General features: G+C 41.9%; 3 protein-coding genes across 35 annotated transcripts in view; 1 reads left to right on the plus strand and 2 right to left on the minus strand.

Moving 5' to 3' along the window:
• The first annotated feature begins 327 nt into the window (after positions 1–327).
• zc3h6 (zinc finger CCCH-type containing 6) lies at positions 328–20093 on the plus strand. Of its 33 annotated transcripts, XM_077612457.1 has the most exons (25): positions 328–836; positions 2464–2680; positions 2751–2873; positions 2943–3186; positions 3271–3416; positions 3488–3613; positions 4717–4831; positions 4917–5319; positions 5397–5788; positions 5862–6047; positions 6123–7536; positions 8618–8783; positions 8859–9164; positions 9236–9438; positions 9521–9632; positions 13162–13315; positions 13400–13612; positions 13788–13924; positions 14281–15601; positions 15682–15927; positions 16568–16612; positions 16709–16786; positions 18140–18197; positions 18288–18338; positions 19533–20093. In XM_077612457.1, exons 1-13 carry the CDS (start codon positions 751–753, stop codon positions 9000–9002), a joined length of 3762 nt encoding a protein of 1253 aa, XP_077468583.1. In that variant the 5' UTR covers positions 328–750; the 3' UTR covers positions 9003–9164; positions 9236–9438; positions 9521–9632; positions 13162–13315; positions 13400–13612; positions 13788–13924; positions 14281–15601; positions 15682–15927; positions 16568–16612; positions 16709–16786; positions 18140–18197; positions 18288–18338; positions 19533–20093. The 33 variants fall into 33 exon arrangements, with proteins under 33 accessions (XP_077468583.1, XP_077468588.1, XP_077468582.1 ...); XM_077612462.1 differs by lacking the exon at positions 18288–18338 and having other exon boundaries at positions 18140–18242; XM_077612456.1 differs by lacking the exon at positions 18288–18338.
• Positions 8831–11262, minus strand: LOC144084254 (uncharacterized). Its single transcript, XM_077612486.1, has 4 exons — positions 10335–11262; positions 9497–9667; positions 9232–9404; positions 8831–9159 (listed from the first exon to the last, which is right to left on the minus strand). Exons 1-4 carry the CDS (start codon positions 11190–11192, stop codon positions 9012–9014), a joined length of 1350 nt encoding a protein of 449 aa, XP_077468612.1. The 5' UTR covers positions 11193–11262; the 3' UTR covers positions 8831–9011.
• A 2658-nt stretch (positions 20094–22751) lies between the features above and the next one.
• Positions 22752–25650, minus strand: part of itga9 (integrin, alpha 9) — a 42524-nt gene continuing 39625 nt past the window's right edge. The window contains exon 28 of the mRNA XM_077612485.1: positions 22752–25062. Coding sequence (XP_077468611.1) covers positions 24964–25062 — 99 coding nt within the window. The 3' untranslated portion in view covers positions 22752–24963. The remainder of the gene's footprint in view (positions 25063–25650) is intronic.

Below are 25650 nucleotides of genomic sequence, written 5' to 3' on the forward strand. Positions count from 1 at the left end.
TTTCAATCTGTTTTATTTATATTTTTGGAGGGTTCCAGCGACTTCTAGCGGTCAAATTGTGTAAAACCTGGATACCTCAAAATGAGTTATCGAAATAAAACAATTTGCATATTTTCTTATGCAAATTTAAAAATGAAGAATATAAAAAGTGAACGGCATGGGAAATTAATTTAAAAATACACATTTTCCCATAAATGAAATTACGAATCTTGTGCATGTGTGTGAGCGAGATGACTGATTGCAAATTGGAACAATAGCAAACGTCGTTATAGTGACGCTCAGCAAATCAGACCAATCACAGGCGCTCATCTGTGGGCTCCACTTAGATCCGCGCTGGGCTATAAACGTGCGGACGAATACAGCGTTGGGGAATGTGTGCGGCGGTGCTCAGTAGCCATTTTGAGATGATATCGCTGTTGAGAAATCCCGTGAAGATGCTGAAATCAACGAACATGGTTACAACACAGATTGTTTCTCCCTCCGTTTGCTCTCTTCTTTCACCATGGCGGCTGTCAACCGACGGGACAATAGCAAAGCGGGGTATCGAGCTGTGCTCACAGGGTTAAAACGTCATTGGTATGAAAGAGGAGAGTGTCTGTACACTGTCTCTGTCGAGACATGAAACACCGTGAGTTTTTTTTCTCCTGCAGTCGAAAGTCTTCAGGCATCTGTCACAACACATCGTCTCATTGACTGCTTGATTTAATTAATCTCGTACTGGACAGAGAAGTGAAGCAGATTTGATTTCCAATGGCCTCTGTGAGCCTGGTTTCCAGTCCCCCAGTCCCCGTTTTTGACAAAAATATGACAGACTCTGAGCTGGCAGGGGACGAAAGGTCGAGTAACAATCTTAATGTCATTCTTAACACAATCATCTGTGCGTTTCGGTGCGGTGCCTCGACATGCTTGTTTTCTGTTTCTCCCCCCTCTTCATCATTTGCCACTTTATACATTTTTTTTCTGGTGCCCCCCACCCCCCTTTTACAATCCCTGCATGCTTTTTGGGTACATTGAAGTGTCGCTTTAAATGTCCTGCTATTCTGTGTCTTTAAAAACCGACTCACTCACGAGCATTTACATACAATGGCAAACTTGATCATCCTCGTCCTCATCATCATGACCATGATTGATCATTGTGTTGGTGGGATAAATTCCTGGCTGCATTGTTGCCATCTGCAAGCAGCAATGACGTATTATAACACGCCCATTTTAGTAACGTGCTTCCTCTGCTGGCCGCTTGAGGTACTGCAGCTGAACCATTGTTCACTCCGGGTTAACATGATGTTGATGCTGATGGTTCATGCTTAGAGAAACCTGTGACAGCACCTTTGTCACAGACTACAACTATCTCCTGGGCATAAAGCTAGCTTTAAAGTACTTTAGCCTCACCAGAAATATAATTAGTTCCCCTCTAGTGGGGACTATGAGCATATTTGTAAATTGGCTTTTGAGATGAGTATCAACGGCATCCAATAAATGCTCACAAATGACCTCCAAAAACACGAACTAACTGCTCATGTACTTGCAGATGGTAACTAGTGCAGAGATTTCCATCACTACTAACATGTAGCTGGCTTATTCTACAATGCCAAATTTCTTCCAAATGTGCTGAAATGTCACGTAGTAAATGTTCTATTTGTTTGCCCCCGTTGTTCTACTAGTCTGCTAAATTGTCTCACTAGTAAGGATAGTTGATCGCAGTCTGGATATCAAACATATTGAAGACAAATTTGGCTTCCTACACTGATGGTGTAGTGGTGCATGCATGTGATTTAGGAATGGACAGTGTGAGATTGATTCTGCTGCTCATAGTTGGCTGGGATAGACTCCAGCACCCTCGGTGACCCTTCTGAGGATAAGCGGTATGGAAAATGAATGATTAGACAAACAACCATTGTTGTAACTGAACAAAAGTGCTTTATTTAAAAAGTCATTTGAATTGCTCATGGTAGTTTGGTTAAAAAAAAGTGTTACTCTAATCTTGCAGTCCGGTGGTCGAGTGGTTGGCCTCACAATACTGAGAGAGGGTTCAATCTAAGGTTCAGACTATCCTTTGCTTGCGTAGGGTTTCTCTGGGTACTCCGGTTTCCTCCCAAATCCCAAAAACAAGCATGCTAGGCTGGTTGAGCACTCTAAATTGCAATCTAGGCAGGAGTGCGCGTGAATGGTTCTCCATCTCCTTGTGCCCTGCTATTGGCTGACCACCAATTCAGGTCGTGTAGTTGGCTGGGATAGGCTCCAGCACCCCCCACGACCCTTGTGAGGATAAGCAGTACTGAAAATGAAGGAATGAATAGTTCAATCTCGACAATATTTGGACGAAATTGCATATTAATGCAAATAGAATTGCGCTTTAAAAGAATGATGCTCAATATCCAAACAATTTTGGCATTAAAGCAATGACACATTCATCTTTGACAGCTCATTCATTTTTTTTGTCTGTAAATGGTTAAATCATTTCAGAGAGGATGGAGAGTTGGAAGATGGAGAAATTGACGACGAGGGAATAGGGATAGAGGAGGAACACAAAGAGGTGATTGAAAACGAAGAAAAGCCAAAGGAGAAGGACCGGGAAAAAGTCAAAGAAAAAGAAGAAAAGTCCCACAGGCACTCCAGGAAACGCCACAAAAAGACCAGAGAGAAAAGAAAGGCCAAAAGGAGGCGACGGGACAGACAAAAAGTAAGATACAGAATCTTACCACGCATATTTGTTTCTAAATGCAATTTGCGGTTTATATCCCTCTCTTCAGCATCATTCATCTTCGAGTAGCTCCAGTTCTGAGAGCTATGACTCTGACTATGAGCGCCCAGGGAGACCCAAAAACAGGCCCACTCACGGATCTGTACGCGATTGTGACCTCCAGAATGCTCAGGTATGTTTATACACCCTAATATACCTGGAGATGGATAATAATTACCAGTTATCACTCTTCATTTTCCAGCACGGGAGAGACCAGAAAGGGCCACGCGGCAGCTCGCACAAGTCCCCGCCTCACAAAAGCAGCAATTTTGACAAATATAGCGATTACAGCGATGAAAACTATGACTACGGAGATGAAGAGGACCACTATGATGGTCAATTAGAGTACTTTCAGTCCAATGAGTCCACATCTGGCCCGGGGAAGGGCCGCTATCCGAAAGACCAGATGGGGAGGAGGGGGAACATGAGAGGCCAGAAACATAAATGTAAGGAATCATTTACGTATTAAATATCTCATCTCAAACAAGGTAGCATGTTAGTAATCAAATGCATGTTTTTTTTCTCTGCAGTTGGGCAAAGAGGAAGAGGCAAAGGACCTGGATCTGGCCGTGGAGGACGTGGGTCGCTTAATAGAAAGATGAAGGGGGGCAAACACTGGATTGGACGTGGAGGACGAGGCAGAGGGGTTGATATGGACATGGAAGACATGCCCCCTGTATGTTCACAAAACCGTTTCCTGCAGCAAATTGTTGTGGGGTTGCTAACATTTTCCCTTTTATTTGACAGGAAGTCAAAAATGCTGGTTTTCAGAAAAAGCGACTCATTATGAGCAAAGAATTCATCAGTCAGCACACAGTGGAACACAACGGAAGATACATTTGCAAGTACTTCCTGGAGGGCCGATGTATCAAGGTTCACTACCAATTATCTACCTATTAAGCGTGCCAAATGCTGTAAAACTTTTGTAATTGCCTATTGATTCCACAAGATGTTTTATTGACTTGACACAAGTCACAAAATTAGTGATGGGGTTTCCCAAAAATGTGCAAATGCCAAACCGTAAATATGCAGGGGTCAACTAAAACTAGAAAGCCTAGGGCAGAGCTGTTTTCTACCTAGTAACACTAGAGAAGTCATTTGGAAAAAAATGCATCTTAGGTAAAAGCCCTTGCTCTGGAGAGTTAATTGAATTGAATGCTTTTATTGTCAGTATATAAGTATAATGAGATTTAAAGCTTTCACCACAACAAACACATTGATAATCAGTATATAGTAATGATAAATAAATAATCACAAAATAGTAATAGATAAATAAGTGGTCAACATAATAAATAAGTAGTATAAGTAGTAGTAATAAGTCTTGATTAGGTCCTAGTTGCAGAACTCGAGTTGAGTATGGTGACAGCTCTTGGGATGATACTGTGCTTGAGTCTGTTTGTCTTGGCTATTATGGCTCTGTAGCGCCTTCCAGAGGGCAGCAGGTTGAAGTAGTGGAAGCCAGGATGCATATTGTCTTTTATAATGAATGCCCTTCTAAGGCACCGTGATTTGTAGATGCTGGACAGGGTAGGTAGGGGGCAGCACTTCAGTTGTGAACATTTGTTTTGGATAGTGAGTGATTACTGCCAAATACTGACTTGACTTTTTGGAAATGATGGCCTATAACTCAATCAAAGCCTTGAAATGTTTGGCATCATTAAAGTTACTCAGGCAAGTGACAATGAAGAAACTCTCCATTGTTACAGTGCAAAAAGATGTCCATAACTTGTCAAGATATGGTAAGAGATTACAGGTGTCTTCTGTAAATTTGACGGGTTTGGTCTCCATAGGTCGCAAAATAGATGAGAAACTTGTGTAACTATAACTAGATCAAACAAGTCCCTCAATAAGCACACAAACTGATGAATGTGATAACTCCCTTTTCAAGGTTCTGCTCGAGGTAGAGCGAAAATCCTAGGAAATTCCTGGTGTTCAAAAAATGCATCAAACAGTAAACCCGAGTATCTCTTCTGCAGGGAGAGCAGTGTAAATTTGAACATGAGCTGGTCATCCCGGATAAAAAGAGGGAACTTTGTAAATTCTACCTCCAGGGATACTGCAGCAAAGGAGATCATTGCATTTACATGCACAATATCCTTCATTGATAATTACGCATGCGCATGTAAAGCAAAAGCAAAGTGCTGACTCTGTGAGGCTCCTTAATTTGGGTTTGAACGTGAATATCCTTGCAAGTTCTTTCACACCGGAGCCAAATGTTATCAAGGCGACAACTGCAAATTTTCCCATGATGACCTGACTGATGTGACAAAAGATCTGCTCCATAAGGTGAGACATATTCAAAGCGAATCAAAGGCAGAAGAATCGAACCGTCTGCTCTCTCGGGCGCATAAGATCATGAATACTGAGGAGGAGAATGCTCGTGAGGATGAGTTGGAGCTGGAAGATCTGAGAAAACAAGGCATTGCCCCACTTCCCAAGCCACCTCCAGGTGTAGGCTTGCTCCCCACACCAGGTCACGCCAGCCCAACAGATGAGTCTTCTCAGGGAGGGAAGATTCCCTCCATCTTTGAAATCAGCGTTCAACCTACTGTCGATCTAGCTCATAAAATTGCTTTGAAGTAAGTCAAATCAAAAGATGGTCAAATATTCTTTCCGCGAGCCTCCAATGAATTCTGCATTCTCTCTTTATTACCAGTGAGTCCAACTGCCCCGATCCCAACGAAACCACTGACCAGTTTAGCGGAAGACCAGAGGAACCACAAAGTGGAGCTTTGATGTCTCCAGGCCCCGACGCTACCACAATCCCCCCCATAGGGTCACCAGGTCCTGTGGGCTACCCACCTGGACCACCCATGAGTGCCATGAGTCCTCCCGGAAAGCAGATCCCCCATGGATACCCAATGCAGCAGCCAATTCCATCTGGTCCGCCACCAGGTTTTCATGGAAATATAAACTGTCAGAGGCCTCCATTCCCTCCAGGACCTGAACTTCAGATGCTGCAGAACCTATTTCCTTTTCCACCAATGGGCCAGAACCCACTGGAGCTTCTCAACAACCTGCTGCAAAAACAGTCGGTGGGCCATCAAGGTTAGTGTCATGTTAATAGCAGTGTGACAGAACAGGCGCCTAAAGTAAAGTGGATCTTTTTGTTTTGTGCTAGTAGAACCCGGACCGAAGCAGATCCCAAAACTCCAGCAGCAAATTCCAGATGTCCCGTTAGAGTCGTTACCGTCAGCGGTGCAGAAAGCCATCATTCTACACCTGACTCAGCAGCAGGCAGAGTCAAAGCCACATGAGAGCAATTCACGGGGTGCAGAGAGTCAAGATGATAAGAATACAATTAGAGGCAAGTCTCCATTCGGGTCCTAAACTTGTTTTTTTTGTCCTTGGAGATAAGAACTCGTTTTTATTTTCCCTTCAGATGAAATAACCAACTGGTACTCCAGTGATGAAGAGGACGTGAGCAGCGTCACGTCCATCCTCAAATCTCTGAAGAGGCAGAGTGAGATGCAGCAGTCCAAGACCACAACGGCAGCCCCCGCACCACCTGTGGGTGACCCTCGACTTGTCAAGGAGCGAACTCAACCGAGTGACCCACGTGTGAAGGCAGAACCCCGGCAGAGAGCTCCAGAAATGAAAAAGGAGTCTGACGCAGGTATGGATCCACCACGACTATCCAGGGACCCCAGGAAACCGAGACCTGTGGAGTCCAGCGCTTACCGCCAGCAAAACCCGTCAGTTCCACAGAAAAAACTCCCCGGGGATGAAGACGAGGACGGGGAGAGGGAACTCCGGGACAGAGCGGCCCTTATCCCACTGGAGGCCAGTCCGGGTGTGGTTCTACGAGACCCACGCTGCCAGCTGAAGCAATCCAGCCATATTCGGATGGATATTTTGCTTCAACGCCCGGCTTTCGCCCAAACAGTGGTTTGGGCCGCTGAAGACCTGATCCCATCTCTCATACCTAAACAGGAGCACTCCATCAATCTACCACTGCCGCCTCTAATCGCAGACGCTCAAATGAACAGAACAAGTGTTCCGGACCACTCCCTTCCGAGCAGTCCTCCTCCGACCGACCCCAGACTGGCGGGCGCTCGTTCAAAGGAACGTTTCGCTCGTTTGTCGTCGGGCTCCTCGACAGAGAGACCTGTAGACCCGCGTCAGCTCAAGAACTTAGACCCCAGACTCAAGCGTACGGGAAGTTTGGATTCTAAGCTGCCAGGTCAGAAGGAAGCCACGGCAGAGGGAGCCGTGGAAGCCGAGTTGCCAAAAACCATCGTGAGCCCCTCTCTCTCGGAGAAACTGCCGCCTTACGCACCACGTTTGGCTTCCTCTGGGGGAGTCCTGGAAAGCCCCACGCGAATCCTGGGGGGCATCAGTCTATACGACCCCCGCGGCCAGACCGAGCCAGTTCAAAAGGATCAGGGAGACCCACCAAGAAGAGTGGGTATTCTCAAAAACCCGGTGAAGAAAGATACTCCTCCAACCCCGAGTCATGTCTCAGCAGGTGAGACGAAAATCACAGAAGGGGGCACTGCTCACAATCAGACAGCGCGTGACGGCTCACCTCCACGCCACCCCCATCAGGACTGCGTCGGCACCCCGCACGCAGTACACAATCTGCCGGTCCTGGCAGTGGCGGGCTTGATTCGGCCGCAGTACGCCGAGGGCAGCAGACAGGCCAAATTGGCAGGACCAGCTCCCGTTGAGATTACTGAGAAACAGAAGGACGTTCTCGCGGATGAACTCAAGCAGATGAAGGAAGAAGATCTGGAAGACAGGACTCTTAAAGAGGTCTTCAAAACATTTGATCCCACAGCGTCTCCTTTCTCCCAGTAAAGCGTTGAATTTTTATATGATGATACATGCCAGTTGATATTTAGCTATGACTCTATTTATGTACTTTCGCTTTTCACATACCGGTCGGTAGTCATGTGGGTGGTTTGAGAGTGAGTATGTTAATGATCTGTGGTAATTTAGTTTAGTTATGGATTTGTTAGGAAGTTAAATAGCTGCACTATTAGACCAAATTCATACAACAAGATTCATGTTGTCTTTACGTATTGCATTCACTCACAATATATTTCAACCGGAAATGTGAAATGCTCTTTAAACTACATTTAGTGTAGTGAATATCAAATTTACACATAATCGATAGTTATGTTAATATGGTCTACATTTCATAAAGTAAACTTTTTTTAGCGACAATTGTAAGTAACTTTTAACATAATAGGTCTATCCAAAAACAATAATAATTGGAGTATCTTTTCATCGTTAAAATTAATATATATTTATATTCATTACATTTATATAATTGTGATAATAGCTTCCGGTTAAACCCAAATGTCAAAAGAAATTGCAATACTCATTACATGAGAAACAATTGAATTAATCTCTGACATGGAAATGATGTTCTCTAATGTGAATTAAGGAGATTCGAGTGTCCCTTTTTTTAACTGAACTAAAACTTGTTTTTGCAGCTGAACTTCAATTAAGACTTGTTTTAAATGTTTTTATATCAGATGTGTTGCCTCAAAAGGGTTTGTATTTGAAACTGAAGTCATATTGGATTTTTAAAAATTGATTTCAAAACATTTTTAAATGACATGTTCATTGTATGTGTATTGGTGAATATCCTTTATTTTAATCAGCTTTTGAATACGTTGTCCTGTCCATATCTAAATATGAATTAAATATCTGCGCAAGCACCTGATGTAGAAAAGTATTGAGTTGGAATGTATTTCACTCCAGCTGGGTGACAGACTACATTAAATACAGGGTGTTCCAAAATGTTTGACCCCATTTCGTAGGCCAATAATTTTGACAATTTTCCTTGGAATGACCTCAAAGTTTCACAGCTTGTGTAGAAACGTTTCAATTTTTTGTGTGTAACGTTTGGCTTTTCTATCTTTTCAGGTTGAGAAATGCTGTTCACTTCAAAACAAAAGGCATTTTGCGTGTTACCGTATGCAGTTCTATCGTTCTACACAATTTACAAATAAAATTAACATGTCACAAAGCAAAATATCTCTTTAAGGCAAACATCGTGGGACATGTCTATTGTGACCTTTCCTTTGAGGAGGCAAGTCGAAGCCACCTTAAAAAGGCGATGCGAGACTTGGTGTAATGTTCCTCAAACCTCGTTCTTCCGTTTCAGGGTTGGAGGTCTTTTGGAATCTGTGCATCTCCAACTTCCTCCTCCACTGGAAGCACAATGCGGTCGCCTCGGCTTCATCTGAGTTTGGCTCAGGCTGTTTTAAACCCTCAAAAGGAGAATTTGCATCCATTTCAGGTTCTCTAATCTCATTCACTAAAACAAATGCACGTCTGTCCTATTTACTGTGACGCAGGCCGTCTCTGCAGCGCGGACGCCTTTCAGGACCGTATGCAGAAGATTTTGCGTGTTCTTCACCACAATCTCATCAGATGACTTGCAGCCAGGTGTGAGAGAATTGACGCTAGAGTATGTATAACGTATCATTACGTTTTTTTGTAGTTACGTTTCATTTTTGAGCCTGTGTTTTTCTCACCTAGAAAGAATGCTGAGCTGGTTGGTGATGGTGAGAATCTGCTCCACGATGTGGGCCAGTTCCAGTCCACATTGTGCATCCAGGCAACGGTTGGCTATGACTTGAAGAAAGTTCGTCACCGACTGGCAGTCCGACATCACATCTTTGACGGCGATCACAAACGCTTCTTTGTTCTAAATGAATCAACAGCAAAATTCAAAAGATAATGTAATATTAAATAGTAGGATATTTGTATAAAACAAATTATTCCCTTATAAGTCCATACCAGTAACGGCCCTCTTTTTCTCAGGTAATGGGTCATGTGACACAGTGTCTCCGCCATCTTTGTGGTCTCCTGGACTATCTTGTTGTCTTCGGGATCCCAGATGGCGCTTTCTTGCTTCAGATATAAGGAGGTGGAGGTCAGTGAAGATGCGTCTGTAAATCGAAAAACACCCTGCACAGAAATTCATTCTGTATTTTTTCCATACCGCTTATCTTCACAAGGGTTGCGGGGGGTGCTGTAGCCATTCAGACAACTATGGAAGATTTAGACACCCATTCACGTCCACTCTCACAGCTAGGGGCAATTGAGAATGTTTATCCACCCTACCATGCATTTTTTTTGGGATGTGGGAGGAAACCGGAGTACCCGGAGAAAACCCACACAAGCCAGATAGCTGCACAGAAATATAAAAACGTCCATGGCTAATATTTTTTACAAGAACCCTACTCATGTTAGCTCGGCTACCATTTGGCAGACATACTGAGGAATCATTTCAGACGTGAAATAACGACATCGATCTGTTTTATTTAACATTAAAACAAATTCTAAAACACGTTCATTGTACGCCATCAACAATCAAGAATTGTTGATTCATTAATTACCAGACATGGACCATTATTTTCATTCCTTTTGATTTGATTATTGTTAGATTTGTGAGCGTGTTTTTCAAATTCACCCCCAGAGTCCTACAAATGAATAAAAATATTGGACAAAGCCAAAGTACCCCGAAAAAACAAGAACCAACAACAATAATAGTTGCATGCACGTTTTAAAGCACTTAATGTTTCGGAAGGCGTGAAGTAGGTGAGTTAACCACAAAATAAATATGACTACTTACATATTTTGCTCTACTTGTTGATCCAAATTGAGTCCAAGCCGACATCTTTAGTCCGGCAACATATTCACATGTCTGCCATGAAGCTTTATTTCCATCATTGTATCGCTTTTCGATGGTTGTTGTGATGACATTTGGAATAGATCCTTTTGTTGGCGTGCATTGAAGTCCCGTTCTGATGTTCTCCTTTACCTCCTGGGTGATCCCATCTTGCTTTGTAATCTCTTCAACCAAATAGTGAGCTTTGGCTGACCAGCATTGAATCTTGACCTCCAGATCGAATGTGTCAGTAATTGAGCAGGTTTGTGCCATCAGGCGTAGCTGGCTGAAGATGTCAGACATCAAAAAAGACATATTGGCATTAATGGCGCGCAGGGTAGCCCGTTCGCAGGAATCTTGCATGTAGTCGAAGCTGTCCTCCACATTTCGGGTAGCGTCTTTTATATTTTCAAGAAGTAAGCTGGCTGAATTTTCGAAACTTTCCCTCGCTTTGTCGGATTCGCCCTCCCCGGCGTGCTCTGCTGCAAAATGAGCAAGGGTGACCAACATGTTGAGTGTTGTCTCATAATTTTCATTTGCCTTGCTTAAAAGCCCAAAGAGCTCTTTTATCTTAATGATAAGAGTCCTATGAAGGAGCTCTGTCTTTATGAGCCGCATGACACAAGGCATTATCCCAAGATCGTCCGCAGCTTTGAGGTAGTGCTCAGTCAACATCTTCAGCTCCCCTTCGTAAGCAGTCAACTCTTTCGATTGAAACTGACTTTTACAACTCAGACTCGTTAGCTTTGTAGCGTCTTGGATTCTCAGCGAGCTCTCCGATAAAAATGAAAGTCGCATTTGAGGAGTGTGACGGCTGGTCATCTCTGACGTTCCTAAAATCCGGTCCAGGGAATTCAGTAGAATTTGAACGGATAAACCCCAGAGGACGCACAGCCCCTCTAGCTGATCGACCTGAGGGTCAGATGAAGCCATGAACTCCATCAGGCATCTCGTGTTGTTCTGGGCTTTCTTCAGTTTGTTGTGCAAGAGAGTCAGCGTCTCCTGGTTTTCCTTTGGAGGGCTCACGTGTGACGATGTCAGCAGCTGCACCGTGTCAGCACACCGGTTAATCACTTCAGTAAGTTCCCGTTTCACATCGGCTTGCCTTGACTGACCTGGACGCAGATCAGCGTGAACCAGGTGAAACCAGGGTTCGCTTTCCGGCAGCAGAACCTTGCGAATATTTTTGACGAGGTCAGAAAACCGAGTGCAGAGTCTACCAACGTTCTCCATGCCCAGTGAGGAACTCATTGCCATTTCTTGAGCCGTCTGGACGAGCTGAGGTGTTAATGACAGCAGTTCAGCCCGAAAGCTTTCCAAAATCTTACAGTCCATCATGGCTAAAGCATCCCTTGCTGCCTGGGAGTAGCAGTTCGACAGCTCCAGAACACCAGTGCACGCCCGGCTGAGGACTGCCACATCTTTTGCTTTTGTTACGGTCACAACTTCTTGTAGGAGGGGTAAAAGTTCAAATTCGAAAGGCGTCTGCTCAACTTTAAGCTCCTCCAAATCGTCTTCTATGTCTGAATTATGAGCAAATTCAGAAAACAGCTCCATTTCCATCCATTCTTTATCCAACTCTGACTCCTCCCTTTCTGATTCAATGACATCCAGAATTGGGGAGCCCAAGTTTCCCAGCCCAGGCTCCTCGAAGTTGCAAGACTCATCTTCTGAAAGATCAAGTTTATGCGCATCCTCCCACAAAGGACTGAGTAGATCTGGTTGCCGGGTGCCATCCAGTCGTTCCATGAGAACCTCAAAAAGGTGGATAGCAGCCGAAGCATTGTCAGAAAAGTTTGAATAGTGCTCCACATCCAGTTTTTGACCTAAAAGCATGTCACTGACCAATCTGTTCATTTTGCTTTGACAATGCCGAGCTTGTTTAAGCAGCACCAAAAGGCCGTTCCTGTAAATAGCGTCTTCGCTGTGGTCCAGGTACCTCCTGGTGAAGTCCATCACCAGCTTCATGTGGCACATTAGCTTGGTCGTGTGATCCTTGAAGAGCTCGAAGCTACGCTTACTGTATGCAATGTCACAACCGTCGCGTTCATTCATCATCTCTTTAATGGCAAAACTCGTAAACGCCCTGATGTCTATGACAATGCTGAGCGCATCCTGGAGTTGCTTCACCCCTTCTTTCCATTTGGGAAACATTTCCTGAAGCTTTTGAAGTGTTTCCACAGTGTTGTCAGCCAGTTCTAGGGCCAAAGAAGCAATTTGGGCTCCGAATCTGGTGAGACACACTCGGGAGTTCTCCACATTCTCGAGGCTCTTGGCATCATTAGCTACAGCAGAGAAAAAAATGGCAACCTGGATAATTCTATCCAAGTAGCAACTGAACTCTTCCACTTGTGCCTGAAGAAAGCCAAGATCGATCTGTGTGGAGGCGTCTGCATCTAAACTTTGTCTCACCGCTCTGGAAAGTTCTTGGAATGCAGATGTTGTGATCAGAAATACATCCAATAGTTGGTGAAGAATGGCGGTCATCATTGCTCTGTCGAGACCCTGTTGGAGCTCCTGTAATGAAGCGCAAATGTTTTGAAGACGACCCTCATGATCCTGCAGGGACTTTATAATCAGTTTTATGTCAGTCCACAAGTGAAGAAGGTTTCGACAGTGGAGCACCAGCTCCTGCTGGAACTCTCCCCGAGAACAGCTGGCCACGGCCATGCAGTGAAAGACAAGATCTCGAAGCAGGCAGTCCAAGTCACGACCTGGCGGCGTCGACGAGTTGGACCAACTTTCTAGTACTTCAGACAAATCTTTCCTCTTTTTTGTGTAAAAACCACAGGGTCCTGGAGGTCCTCCTTGACATTCGTTTTTCAGTGTGCTGACAATGTCAGACACCGTGCTCTTCACCTTGTCAAGTATGTAGCTCTTGGCAACTTCAGCTTCCTTACTCGTCGGGTGTTTGATGGCGGTGCAGGTAGCAGTGTGAATCATGGGTACGCACCGCCTGAGAGTCTCTAGGTAGTCTCGAAGGTCTTTGGCCTGCAGGGGGTCCTTTAATGAGTCTGCCCTTTCCCCAGTCAGATGGCTGAGGAGAAGCAAGGCATCGGAGAAGACCTGAAATACCCTGAGCAGAGAGCGGAGGTCTGAGCAGGACGCCAGCTCAGAGAGGTGCTCGGACACCCGAGTGGCAGCTGAAAGGACTTTTCTCACTGTAGAATTGTCATGCACCAGCAGAACCTGCAAAAAAGGGCAAAAATAGGAAGTCTTAGAACGTGGATACAACAACCTCGGTAAGGTTTTACACTGTTGCACCACAGCACTGCAATGCAGTATTACAATTATCATTGTCTATGTGAGGGTCATTGCTATGGAGAAACGTATTATGGTGAAGCAATCCATACTTTGACCACTCCCAGAAAAAGTGTTTGCGCAGCATTGACAAGTTCCTCTTTGTGCTCCGTCAAGGTGGGCTGGATGCTGAGCTTCTGAGCTACCAACAGCACATGTTGGCCTGACACTGTGATTGGTTCTAATAGTGAGCCCATCTCCTTACGCAGCACATCATCATCAGTCTCGCTGACCTGTCTGGAAATAAACAAAAAGTATTTTGTTGTTGTTGGATTATCAGTGTTACTGATATACAGTTTAGATACACCAATGAATCCCAATATGTTGCTAATCTAGAGTGCCAACACAAAATCTTAGATAAATAGAACAAACCACATAAACTGTATACAATAATCCCTCCAATATTACAGATATAGTAGACATGGCCACAGTTATTACTACATACCATACTAAATACAAGTACAATTATGAAGAAGTGTATTAATTAAGTATTACAGTTATAACCATATGGAAACACTATCATATCTAAATATAATATATATATTTAAAAAATTGTAAATACAGTGAAAATTGTTCATTTCCGCTTGATATAAATCCTTCTTACTTCCAGGCCACTGCTGTCATGTTGTCAGTTGCTTTTGCCAAGGTTCGAGCTGCCTCCACTAGCTGGCTGAAGTGTTCTGGCTCCTCAACGCTCTCACACAGCAGCACAAGGTGACACAGGTGACAAGCAAAGGGTGCGACCACCTGGTCGGCCACTGCTGTTCTTACCAGGTCGTGGTACAGAAATAAAGACATTGTGTACATAGAGCTTCAAGGCGATTCAACTGGAAATAGCTGCTCCATGCAGCCGGTTAATAATTTAATGCAGGGCTCCATGACAAGGTTACTTAGCAATGGGTGTCACATGACCAAATAGTTACTCTAGTACAAGGGTCTCCAAACTATTCCAGAAAGGCCCACAGTGGGTGCGGGTTTTCGTTCCAACCAGTGGCGGGCCGTGCAGGCCTTCAGTAGTGCTGCATCTGAATCAATCCCACCCTCAATAACTAATTTATGACTATAAAACCTTTACTCCAGCTACAGCTGCGACACATTAAAAAAGCAATAATAACCTGTGCAGCCCGACGGGTGAGTGGTTAGCGTGTCGGCCTCACAGTGGGGGACCTGGGTTCAAATCCAGCTCGGTCCAAATGTGTGGAGTTTGCATGTTCTCCTGAGGCCTGTGTGGGTATTTTCCGGGTGCTCCGGTTTCCTCCCACATTCCAAAGAATGGTAGGCAGATTGGACACTATAAATTGCCCCTAGATATGACTGAGCGTGAATGTCTTCTTGTGCCCTGCGATTGGCTGGCCACCAATTCAGGGTGTGCCCTGCCTCTGGCCCAAAGTCAGCTGGGATAGGCTCCAGCACCCCCTGCGACCCTGATTACTCGCGTCTGTCGTCTCAAACGGTGCATTATTAATTTCCCTTCTGACCTCTTCCCCCATCATTTCAGCAATAGCTGTGATCAGGTCGTTTTGTATTTTGCCCGACGTCCCATTAAACACTTTAGTATTTATTAGTGTACAGATGGTAATGTAAATCCGTATTTCTCTCAACACTGAGAGAAAGAAGCCCCCGCATAGTTTCCTTTGTTTTTGGATCCAGCGCTTACATCGGGTTAAATGCTTAAATATGAAAACACACTTGGAAATAGCGCAACCAGGGGAAAGCAATGAAAGGAAGCTGAGAGACAATTTGGAATTATTTAATAAGTTTCATGGACAAATAATAATTAACATCTGTCTGTGATTCAGATATTTTTAGCAGCAGAGAAGGCCTTGCAGGCCCTGACTGTCCACCACTGAGTTATTGTATACAATACAATGAAGCATTCTTTGTGTTTCAAATGTTAAACTTTTAATGGAGTCAGGTGGCCTGGAATAAAGGTGAGTTGGTGTAGAATACTAAGTAAAAATATTACTCAATATTTGGTCAAATTAGTGTACTGACACATACTGTTTTATAGCATCAAGACCACAAAAATCACAACTATTGTATGTCATCTTCAAAACATGGACATCGAGTTGGGACGACAAACCACCATCTTTTCCACATTCAATATGACGGGACAATATGGGCGTGGTTACGCAATCAATATGACGGGACAATATGGGCGTGGTTACGCCTATTGCCGAGGCAGCTGCACATGCGCAGTATCTCGCCCTTTCAAACGGCCGTTTCCACGCTGAGGGACGACTAGCATGCCGACGAGGTAAGGCGTTGAGCAATTTACTGGCCTAAGTGCATTTTAATCACGCTACCGGGAGATTTTCTAACAATCAATTGAGCCCAAAATGTTAACAAATCTATTAGTTTAATGCCAGGTTGAACACACCGTCGACAATTTAAGTTTGGGTTCCTTTTAGCATTAGCATCACGACGACGCTAGCCATTTGACTTATAAAGTATGTTGTCCGTTTTCTCTCCATTATTGAGTCGCGTAGAAAGACTTAATTTAATCAAACAAAGCCGCGGCATTAGTAGACAGTTTGTTGGGAAAAAGCTCACACTAAAATGACATCCAGAGGCATTTTGTTCCCGGTGTGTAGTGTATAATGATAGTTTTCCTTGCGAGTGCTAAGCGCCCATTTCCAATTTGTCATTGTTCTGTTTTCACAAAAAAATAATTTATACAAAAACTGTTAACCCAACTTTCTCCTATCAGTTAATGATAGTCTGCATATGTAATCGCCTTGTCTGGAAAGGGGGAAAATAGCACGAAGTACTCAGTAACTTATTTTCATTCTTTATCTTGATTGTTTATTAAATTTCTTGGAAGATTTGCCTTTCCTGTAATAATTGTTTGGCAACTCCTAAATAGCTTGGTTAAATCAAGTTTTCCCCCTGTTTAGCATCATGCAGCTCTTCCTGTGCTAAGAACACACACCCGGATCAAGGTAAAACTAGTGCCAACAAAAACAACTAAGCCTATCTATTGAATATCTATATATGATAACTGTTGCTTTTTTCTCCCACATTTTTTTCCTATTTAGCATCGAGATGCAGCTATTCCTGTGCGCCCAGGACATGCATCCTTGAGGTTACAGGAGAGGAGACTAGGCCAGATCAAGGTAAAAAGACCTAATCGTATCTGTTGAATCTCCAGTCTATATGTATATGTTTTGACGAAAGTTTGGCGACACTCTTTTTCCTTGTCGACGATAATGTCAAATATTTATTCATCTTATTAGACGTGCTTCATAACTGAGCAAAGAATACCCCGAGATTTGGTACAAACGTAAAGCTGGCATGCAAAATGACTTGAATGGCTGGACATCGTAAGGCTTTTTCTTTTTAAAAAAGTGGTCTATGTAAAGTAAAGCTTTTATTTGTTTAAAAAAATAAATACTATGTATATAGTCAGGCTTTTTTCTTTAAAAATGACCATGTATATTAAGGGTTTTTATTGAAAAATTACCATGTATAGTAAGGCTTTTTTATTTAAAAGAAACAACCATGTACAGTAAAGCGTTTTTCTTAAAAGACGACATAGTATAGTAAAGCTTTTTTTCTTAAAAAATGACATAGAATTGTAAGGCTTTTTTCTTTAAAAAAACGACATAGTATTGTAAGGCTTTTTTTCGTAAAAAACGACATAGTATAGTAAGGCTTTTTTCTTAAAAAACAACATAGTATAGGCTTTTTTCTTTAAAGACGACATAGTATAGTAAGGCTTATTTTCTTTAAAAATGACACAGTATAGTAAGGCTTTTTTGTCTTTAAAAACGACATAGTGTAGTAAGGCTTTTTATTTACAAAAAAAGACCATATATAGTAAGGCTTTTTTCTTAAAAAATGACCATGTATAGTAAGGCTTTTTTGTTTAAAAAAGACCATGTATAGTAAGGCTTTTTCCTTAAAAAACGACATAGTATAGTAAGGCTTTTTTTCCTAAAAAAACGACATAGTATAGTATGGCTTTCCCCCCCTAAAAAAACGACATAGTATAGCATGGCTTTTTTTCTTAAAAAACGACATAGTATAGTAAGGCTTTTTTTCTTAAAAAACGACATGGTATAGTATGGCTTTTCCCCCCCTAAAAAACGACATAGTATAGCATGGCTTTTTTTCTTGAAAAACGACATAGTAGAGGAAGGCTTTTTCCCTAAAAAACGACATAGTATAGTATGGCTTTCCCCCCTAAAAAACGACATAGTATAGTATGGCTTTTTTCCTTTAAAAAACGACATAGTATAGTAAGGCTTTTTTTTCCTAAAAAACGACATAGTATAGCATGGCTTTTTTTCTTGAAAAATGACATAGTAGAGGAAGCCTTTTTTTTCTTAAAAAACGATATTGTATAGTAAGGCTTTTCTTAAAAAATGACATAGTATAGTAAGGCTTTTTTTCTTTAAAAAATGACATAGCAAGTAAGGCTAAGAGAGTTGGAGAATAAATCTGACTTCTGATTCTTCATCTTCTAGTTGTTGCTGTGGTCCACTGGCAAAATCATTGGGTCAGAACATGAGGCGGGAATCAGGAGTGAGTTCAATTCCACTCGTTGCAATTCTCAAATTGTTTATTGAGGTAATGAAAAGGATAAATACAACTTCCAACTTTACTGTGGTGCAGTGGCAAAGACAATGGGTCAGAACTTCAGGTGGACTCAAGTTCAAATCAGAAGTGAGTTTGATTCCACTCTTTGCAATTCTCAAATTGTTTATTGAGGTAATGAAAAGGATAAATATAACTTCCAATCACTTTATTTCAGAAGACACTGTGGTCCAGTGGCAAGAACAATGGGTTGAAATTGAAGTTGGACACAAGTTCAAATCTGGAGTGAGTTCAAGTCCACTCTTTGCAAATCTCAAATTGTTTATTGAGGTGATGAAAATGATAAATATAACTTCCAATCATCTCATTTCAGAAGTCACTGTGGTCCAGTGGCAAAGACAATGGGTCAGACAGACCTCAAGTTACTGGATTTGACTGCCATGTGGGAGATGGGGGTTCGAATCCCGCTCTCGTTTGACTAATCACTACGCTAGTAGTTCAGTAAATGGGTAATCCTTTTTTCATTCAAATAAAGACTTAGTCATTTTTTTCAGCAAAACAATATTTCCGGTCAGCCGAAGGCTGACCGGAAGACAGTTGGGAGGGGGGGTTCCTGGTGGTGTTCGACAGTCGGCCTTCGGCCGACTGCCGACACCATACAGTCGTTGACCGGCGACACCGGGACGTGAACCCTCGACACCCACGTCGCAGGCAGGTGACTTACCCACTACACCACGAGGCGGCCCGCCTATACATGATTGGAAGTTATATTTATCCTTTTCATTACCTAAATAAACAATTTGAGAATTGCAAAGAGTGGAATTGAACTCATTCCTGATTTGAACTTGAGTCCACCTGAAGTTCTGACCCATTGTCTTTGCCACTGGACCACAGTGACTTCTGAAATGATATGATTGGAAGTTATATCTATCCTTTTCATTACCTCAATAAACAATTTGAGAATTGCAAATAGTGGAATTGAACTCACTCCTGATTTGAACTTGAGTCCACCTGAAGTTCTGACCCATTGTCTTTGCCACTGGACCACAGTGACTTCTGAAATGATATGATTGGAAGTTATATTTATCATTTTCATCACCTCAATAAACAATTTGTGAATTGCAAAGAGTGGAATTGAACTCACTCCTGATTCCCACCTCAAGTTCTGAATCAATATTTTTGCCACTGGACCACAGCAATAACTAGGAGACGAATCAGAAGTCAGATTTATTCTCCGACTTTCTTAGCCTTACTATACTATGTCGATTTTTTTAAAGAAAAAAGCCTTACTATATACACTTTTGCTTTTTTTGTTGTTGCAAGTTTTCTCTGTTTAGCATCAACATGCAGCTAGCCACTTTTTGGAGGAAGTGGCCTTTCCGTGGCAACTGATGGCCGATTGACACCTGGCCTAGATGTTGCAGGTGCTGACATAGTGGGATTCACTTTTTGAAGGAAGTGGCCTTTCTGCCAGGACACTGGGCCAGATCAAGGTAAACTAGTTAAAAAAAACACCCAATCCTATCTGTTGAATCTACAGTCTCTATAACGCTATTTCTTTTGGTTGCAGATATGGATTCTCCACTTTAGCAAGTGTTTATTGTATAATATTGTACAGTACTCATCCAAGTTAAATGCAATATTAAAACATTATCTTGTATGTTTCATATAAGTAGTCTGCAGCTCTCTGGCAAAGTGAGACTAGACCTTAAAAGGATATTATTTAGTCGATATTTTAAGATTAAACACTTAGAATTGTACCAAAAAATTATTGTTCTAAGTGTTTTCATCATGTCTGCAGGTGGAGAAGTGATTGACCCAAACAACCAACACCTCAATGTGATGTTAATGTTTTCCTTTTAATAAAGTCTTATACTTGTCAAATGATGTGCATTATTTTGCTAGGTAAATGAAGAATAAGACATGTACACAATTCAAGAACATTTTTTATTCAATTTGAGAAATGTTCACATAGGCCATCCAGCAGTGCAAAAGTCCTCTGGGAAATGAACAAAAAAAACAAGTTAGGTATTTTCTGTCACAATTAAAAGGATTCTTACCAGTAAGGCTTTTCTTCCAATTATGCCATCTCTCCTTCACTCTTTCAGCAGGGCTGTGTCCCACTGCAAAAGGCAAGCAACATTAAAGCCATAGGAGGGGGGTGGGTTAGATTAAACTATTAGACCTACCCATGATGACTTTGAAGCTTCCTGGCTTGGTCTGCTTTTTCTTTTTGTCCGATGCAGAGAGACTCAAAAATGATTCGAGTCTCTATAACAGGGGTCTCCAACTTCAGTACTTGAGGGCCCCTATCCAGTCTATTGTCCATGTCTTCCTCCACCAAAATCAAATAATCAGGATAATGATCAAGCTCCTTGACAGCTTGCAGATGAGTTGATCATTTGATTCAGATGTGGTGGGAGATATGGAAAATATACTGGTTAGGGGCCCTCGAGGACCAGAGTTGAAGACCCCTGCTCTCCATAGCCAACGACTGCCATCCTCCGATGTCCCCGTATACCAGCAGCTCACCGTGTCACCCTCTCTTTAGCCTTGATTTGGTTGACTTGGGCAGACCCTGAAGCGACGTAAGATACAAAATGAGTAGGTTTAGTACACATTACATGAAAATGAGAAATAAAATAACCATGAAACACTTGGGTTCTACCTCATGCCAAACTTCTGCCTTGACTTCTTTGGTCTCTTCTCGTCAATTTTGACAGCTTTATCACCTTTACACCGTGGCTTTAAACCTCTACAAAACAGTGATTAATGTAATCGCTTATTTAACTATGCACAAATGACCCACATTCAGTTCCCATATTTCATCCTGAATGAGTTTTTCAGGGGGAAAAATGGTTATTTTACCATATGTTTGAACTTGAGTCAAAATTAACTCCTGCACTATTGTTGAATGAATGTCTCACTTAGGTTTTTGTCAAAACTGCATTTAAAACTAAAAATGAAAAGGTCCAAGCCCTGAGGTCTTACTTTAAGTCAAGGGTGTCAGACTCGGGTTGCTTCGCGGGCCACTTTAACGGCAACTTAATTTCACGAGGGCATGACCATTTTAGATATATTTAGATTTTTTTAATTTTTATAAATGGATTAAAAGCCCTGAATATTCAGTTTTTTATAGATCTAAAACAATGGTTATTTTAAATATATTTTTAGATTTTACAAAATGATTTTTGAACTAAAAACACAAAAAAACTGATTAAAAAATTACAATTATTGATTTAAAAGGGGGAAAATCAGGAAATAATGAGATACATCTATACCCTTCATTTTAATTTGATCCTAAAGCAGAAAGTCAGCACTCATGATTTACTTTCCCGGGCCACACAAAATTATGCGGCGGGCCAGATTTGGCCCCCGGGCCGCCACTTTGACACGTGCTTTAAGTGAAGGGAAAATCCCCAGGTAAAGGTATACTATTCTATTCTATAAGTGTACGCTTTATTCCTTACACCAATGATGACACTTAAGTGGGTGTGAGTTATGCACACAGGTTCTTGCTATTAAAAATCAATATCAGACCAGTTAGTGTGTTTTCATTGAAAAGTTGAATGTATCCTAATGAAAAACAAGCCAATTGAGCAACGCCTTGACTATTGAACGCTGACAATTATTACACGGATAGAGAAAATAGAAACTAGTAGTTAAAAAATGACTCACGTCGATGACAAACAGCTCGTCATGGCGTCAACAAGCTGCTCCTTTTTGGCCGTTTGGGCGACATTCTTCATGTCTGTGCTCGTTAACGAACTGAAAAACACAATGGAATGATTTATTTTTAAACATAAATAGTTAGGAGGTAGCGCAATGTAGCCAATTTGTTTGCAAACATTTTGTGTGTCCATCCACGCGGGGCTACATCACGCGAACCAAGCATGCTACCGTCAAAAAGCACTCTTCAATTGAGAACTGGAACTTCGAAATCCCCAAATTACAACGTACCGAATGCGCTGCATTGTCCTGGAAGCACTTTATCAAGTCTTTCTTCGGTAAATCGTCACGTTTGAGCTGCTCTGCAGTCCACTGCCGTACAGGCTGCCGGTTCATCCGCCATTTTGAAAATGGCGGCGGCCCTTAGAACTTCGACCTTGGTCATGCGCATTACAAACAGTCACGAAAAAATACATTGCTTTCATAATAACGTGTATTAGACTAATACACGTTTCAAAATAACGTGTATTAGACTAATGCACGTTTCATAATAACGTGTATTTAGACTAATACACGTTATTATGAAAACAATCTTTTACATATTTTTTTGTGCATTTCACATCTACACTTTCAGTATTGCAGCTACATCTGAATCAATCGAACTCTGAATTGAAGCCTTAATGCTTAACTAAACCTATCACACAGGCACTTTATTGTATTAATAAAAATGCATTTAAGCTATTATGTTTTGGAGAGTTGAGATTTGAAATACTAGTAGTATAAATGTCTAATGGGTAGTGACCATGTTGTGTACATTTACACCATCACCGTTAGAGGGCGCCAGAAAACAAATAAAAACATTCAACACAAATAGTCACTCTAAAATTATTTATCGTTCGATAAATATACAACTTTAACATCATTAAAAACACCGAACACTATATTAGAATTGATATTCAGTGACAGTAGTATATTCAGAATAAAGCCCCCTAGAACGTGTGATTTTTGGTGAAAGATGATTTCCATTACAATAACATTAGGCTTTGAATTAGCCATGACGTGGACTGAAGATGTGAAAGTGTGCACAGTATTTTTTCATGCCAGTGAAAATCATTGATAACTAAAGAAATGTGTTCCATCCAATCAACACAACACAACAGGAAATATTTGAAAATAAAATAAAAAAAATGCGAGCCTCTCACCACTTCAGTCTTACAGTCTGAAACAAATGTAAAAATACATTGATACTTGGAATTGCACCTTTCTATTCCTTAAATTTTTTCACAACTGAATCTGGGTTTAAAAAGTGAGTAATGTGGGAGGAAAGTCAGTTAAAAACAAGACCATGAAAACCTATTTTCTATTCGCTGACTGATAGGATAATGTCCCAAGTCATTTTTTAACTTGAGACAATACAAATGAAATATACCAATGCCTTCCTGTTATGTTTTATATCTGCATTATAGTCAACAGGGTCATGATAAGTGGTCGCGGTTAAATCCAGGCAAATGAACTCGTGGGGGTTTGACATGATTTGGGCAACTATGTTATCAGGCTGACAGATTGCTGATGCAATTTGAAGGTAGGCCCTAAAGAATAAATTTACAAATAGTGATGTAGTTTAGCCTATCCCCACCTATATTTAGGATCTGACTCACACTCCATTCCAGGCCGACTCAAATTAATTTTGTGGCATTCTGTAACGTAATCAAGCCTAATACACGCAGCTTCAAAATCCTAAATCATAACATCTTAGGTCCTGACATCAAGTCAAACACGACTTGAATTAATTTATAACATGATGAATTAAGATGAAGAAAACACACTGAGATGCACCCGTGTTAATTGAGCTCCAAAAAAAGGGCTGTGTTCACAGAATGAACTCCACTGATAATTGTTTAAAGACGTTTGGCCAAGCAACCAACTAAACAAACCAAACATTATAAGAAACATGTCCCAGAATAACATTGTGATTCAAATTGAAAACCACACCCGCTATGAATCGGTCCTGCTTAACTATGTTCCACAGCATTAGCCGAAACGAGAACATGCAGGCGCACCTAATGTTGGTGCCAGAGAGTTCATGCATTAATTTGGGGGTTCCGTCATCTACATTCCGAATATTCAAAAAAAAAAAAAAAAAGAATAACTTGCACATTGCACTTTGAAAATAATCCTTCATGTGAAACATTGTAGAAAATGTTGAAATATTGCTGGTTAACATGGACGGATACCCTTCCATATTTTTTTTCCCCACACAATACTGTAAATCAATATTCCGGTTGATTGTTAATTCGATTTTTTGCTTGATGATATGCTTTTTTTTCCCCCTAATGTAAACTATGTGAATTGACTCTAAAAAAGGATGGGAAATGCTGTAGATGATTTAAAAGAAAAAAAAACTATGACCCAAAAGGTGTTAATATTTCTCAAGACCTCAGCCAAAATAATTACTGCACTTGTGTGGGCCAACTGTGCGAAATGAGGAGAGGCTACAGTGTTTTAAACTGTGTGCGTGTGTGTTTTGTGTATAAAAAACATTAGTTTTTGATGGTATCGATAAAGGAAGGGGGGGCAGAGAAGATAGAATGGTCTTCTCCCTAAGTAGGGAACATTTCGACTCTAGTGTGGGTAAGATACATTTCTGGAGTCGAGAAATTCAGGCGTATCAGACATCAGTGCTTTTACGAAAACATACGACAGGCGCAGTATGTTTAGAATGGCCCCAACTTCTCTTCTTGCACAATATGGCTTAAAGTGTCAAAATTGCTTATGTAACACAGCCCTGAGTTTTTTTTTTTGTTGTCCACCAGAATCCAGATTGGGACATTCAACCTGCAGCTCCTCGCCGCCGCCAGCTGCAAGTTCTGGCTATTCTCCGTCACCTCTGAAATTCCCGGATCCCCACGCTCGAAAACATATCAAGTCTCCAGAAAATATGGAGAATATTCTTCTTCTTCCACATATGGAAGGCTTGTTGGGCCCGGAGCCGACATGGGCGGCAGTCGTGTGTAAAGGGGGCGCCCCCGTTGGTCCCGACCCGATCCCTAAAATCTCTTTGGCTCCACCAGGACCCCCACAACTCTCAATGGTTCTTTTCCATCCAGTCCCAGCTATCGTCGCTGTCCTTTCTGTTCCGCTCCGCCTCGATGATCTCGCGGTACCGCCGACGGAAGAAGCCCATCTGTCAAAAATGACTCAATATCAACTGTACTTAACAAAATATATCGGTGAAACTTTACGATAATAAGCTTTATAGTCCCACTGTCACCTCAGGGGGTCGATTATTGAATTCTATAAATAAGGACTTCACTGAGCCACGACTCATCGGCCTTTTGTTTATAAAATCCGTGTGCGGTCGATTGGTCGCCGGTCTTTTGGTCGCCGCCTTTTGGTCGCCGGTCTTTTGGTCACGGACTTTTGGTTGCCCGGACCGCGACAACCGGCGACCAAAAGACCGGCGACAAAACGAGGTAAAACAACACGGTCTACACATCAATAAAAGCCAACAATGGCCATGAGCAGTTTCACTGAGCCGACATGTGAGTGTATAAGAGTTTGTATGTACATGCGTTGTCCCTTTAAGAAGCGATGTCAGTCAGGGTCTTAACAAGTTCTCCAACAAAAAAACAATAAAAGTCCGCGAAATTTGGAGCTTTTCTTTAGCCTAATAATTACTAGGGCATTAAGTATGACTAAATAGTAATTCGCTGTTTGTCTTTAGGGAATTTGAGCAACGATTTAAATGGTAATTATCAATAACCTTCCGGGC

This window comes from Stigmatopora argus, chromosome 11 (genome assembly GCF_051989625.1).
Source record: "Stigmatopora argus isolate UIUO_Sarg chromosome 11, RoL_Sarg_1.0, whole genome shotgun sequence".
Classification (NCBI taxonomy): domain Eukaryota; kingdom Metazoa; phylum Chordata; class Actinopteri; order Syngnathiformes; family Syngnathidae; genus Stigmatopora; species Stigmatopora argus.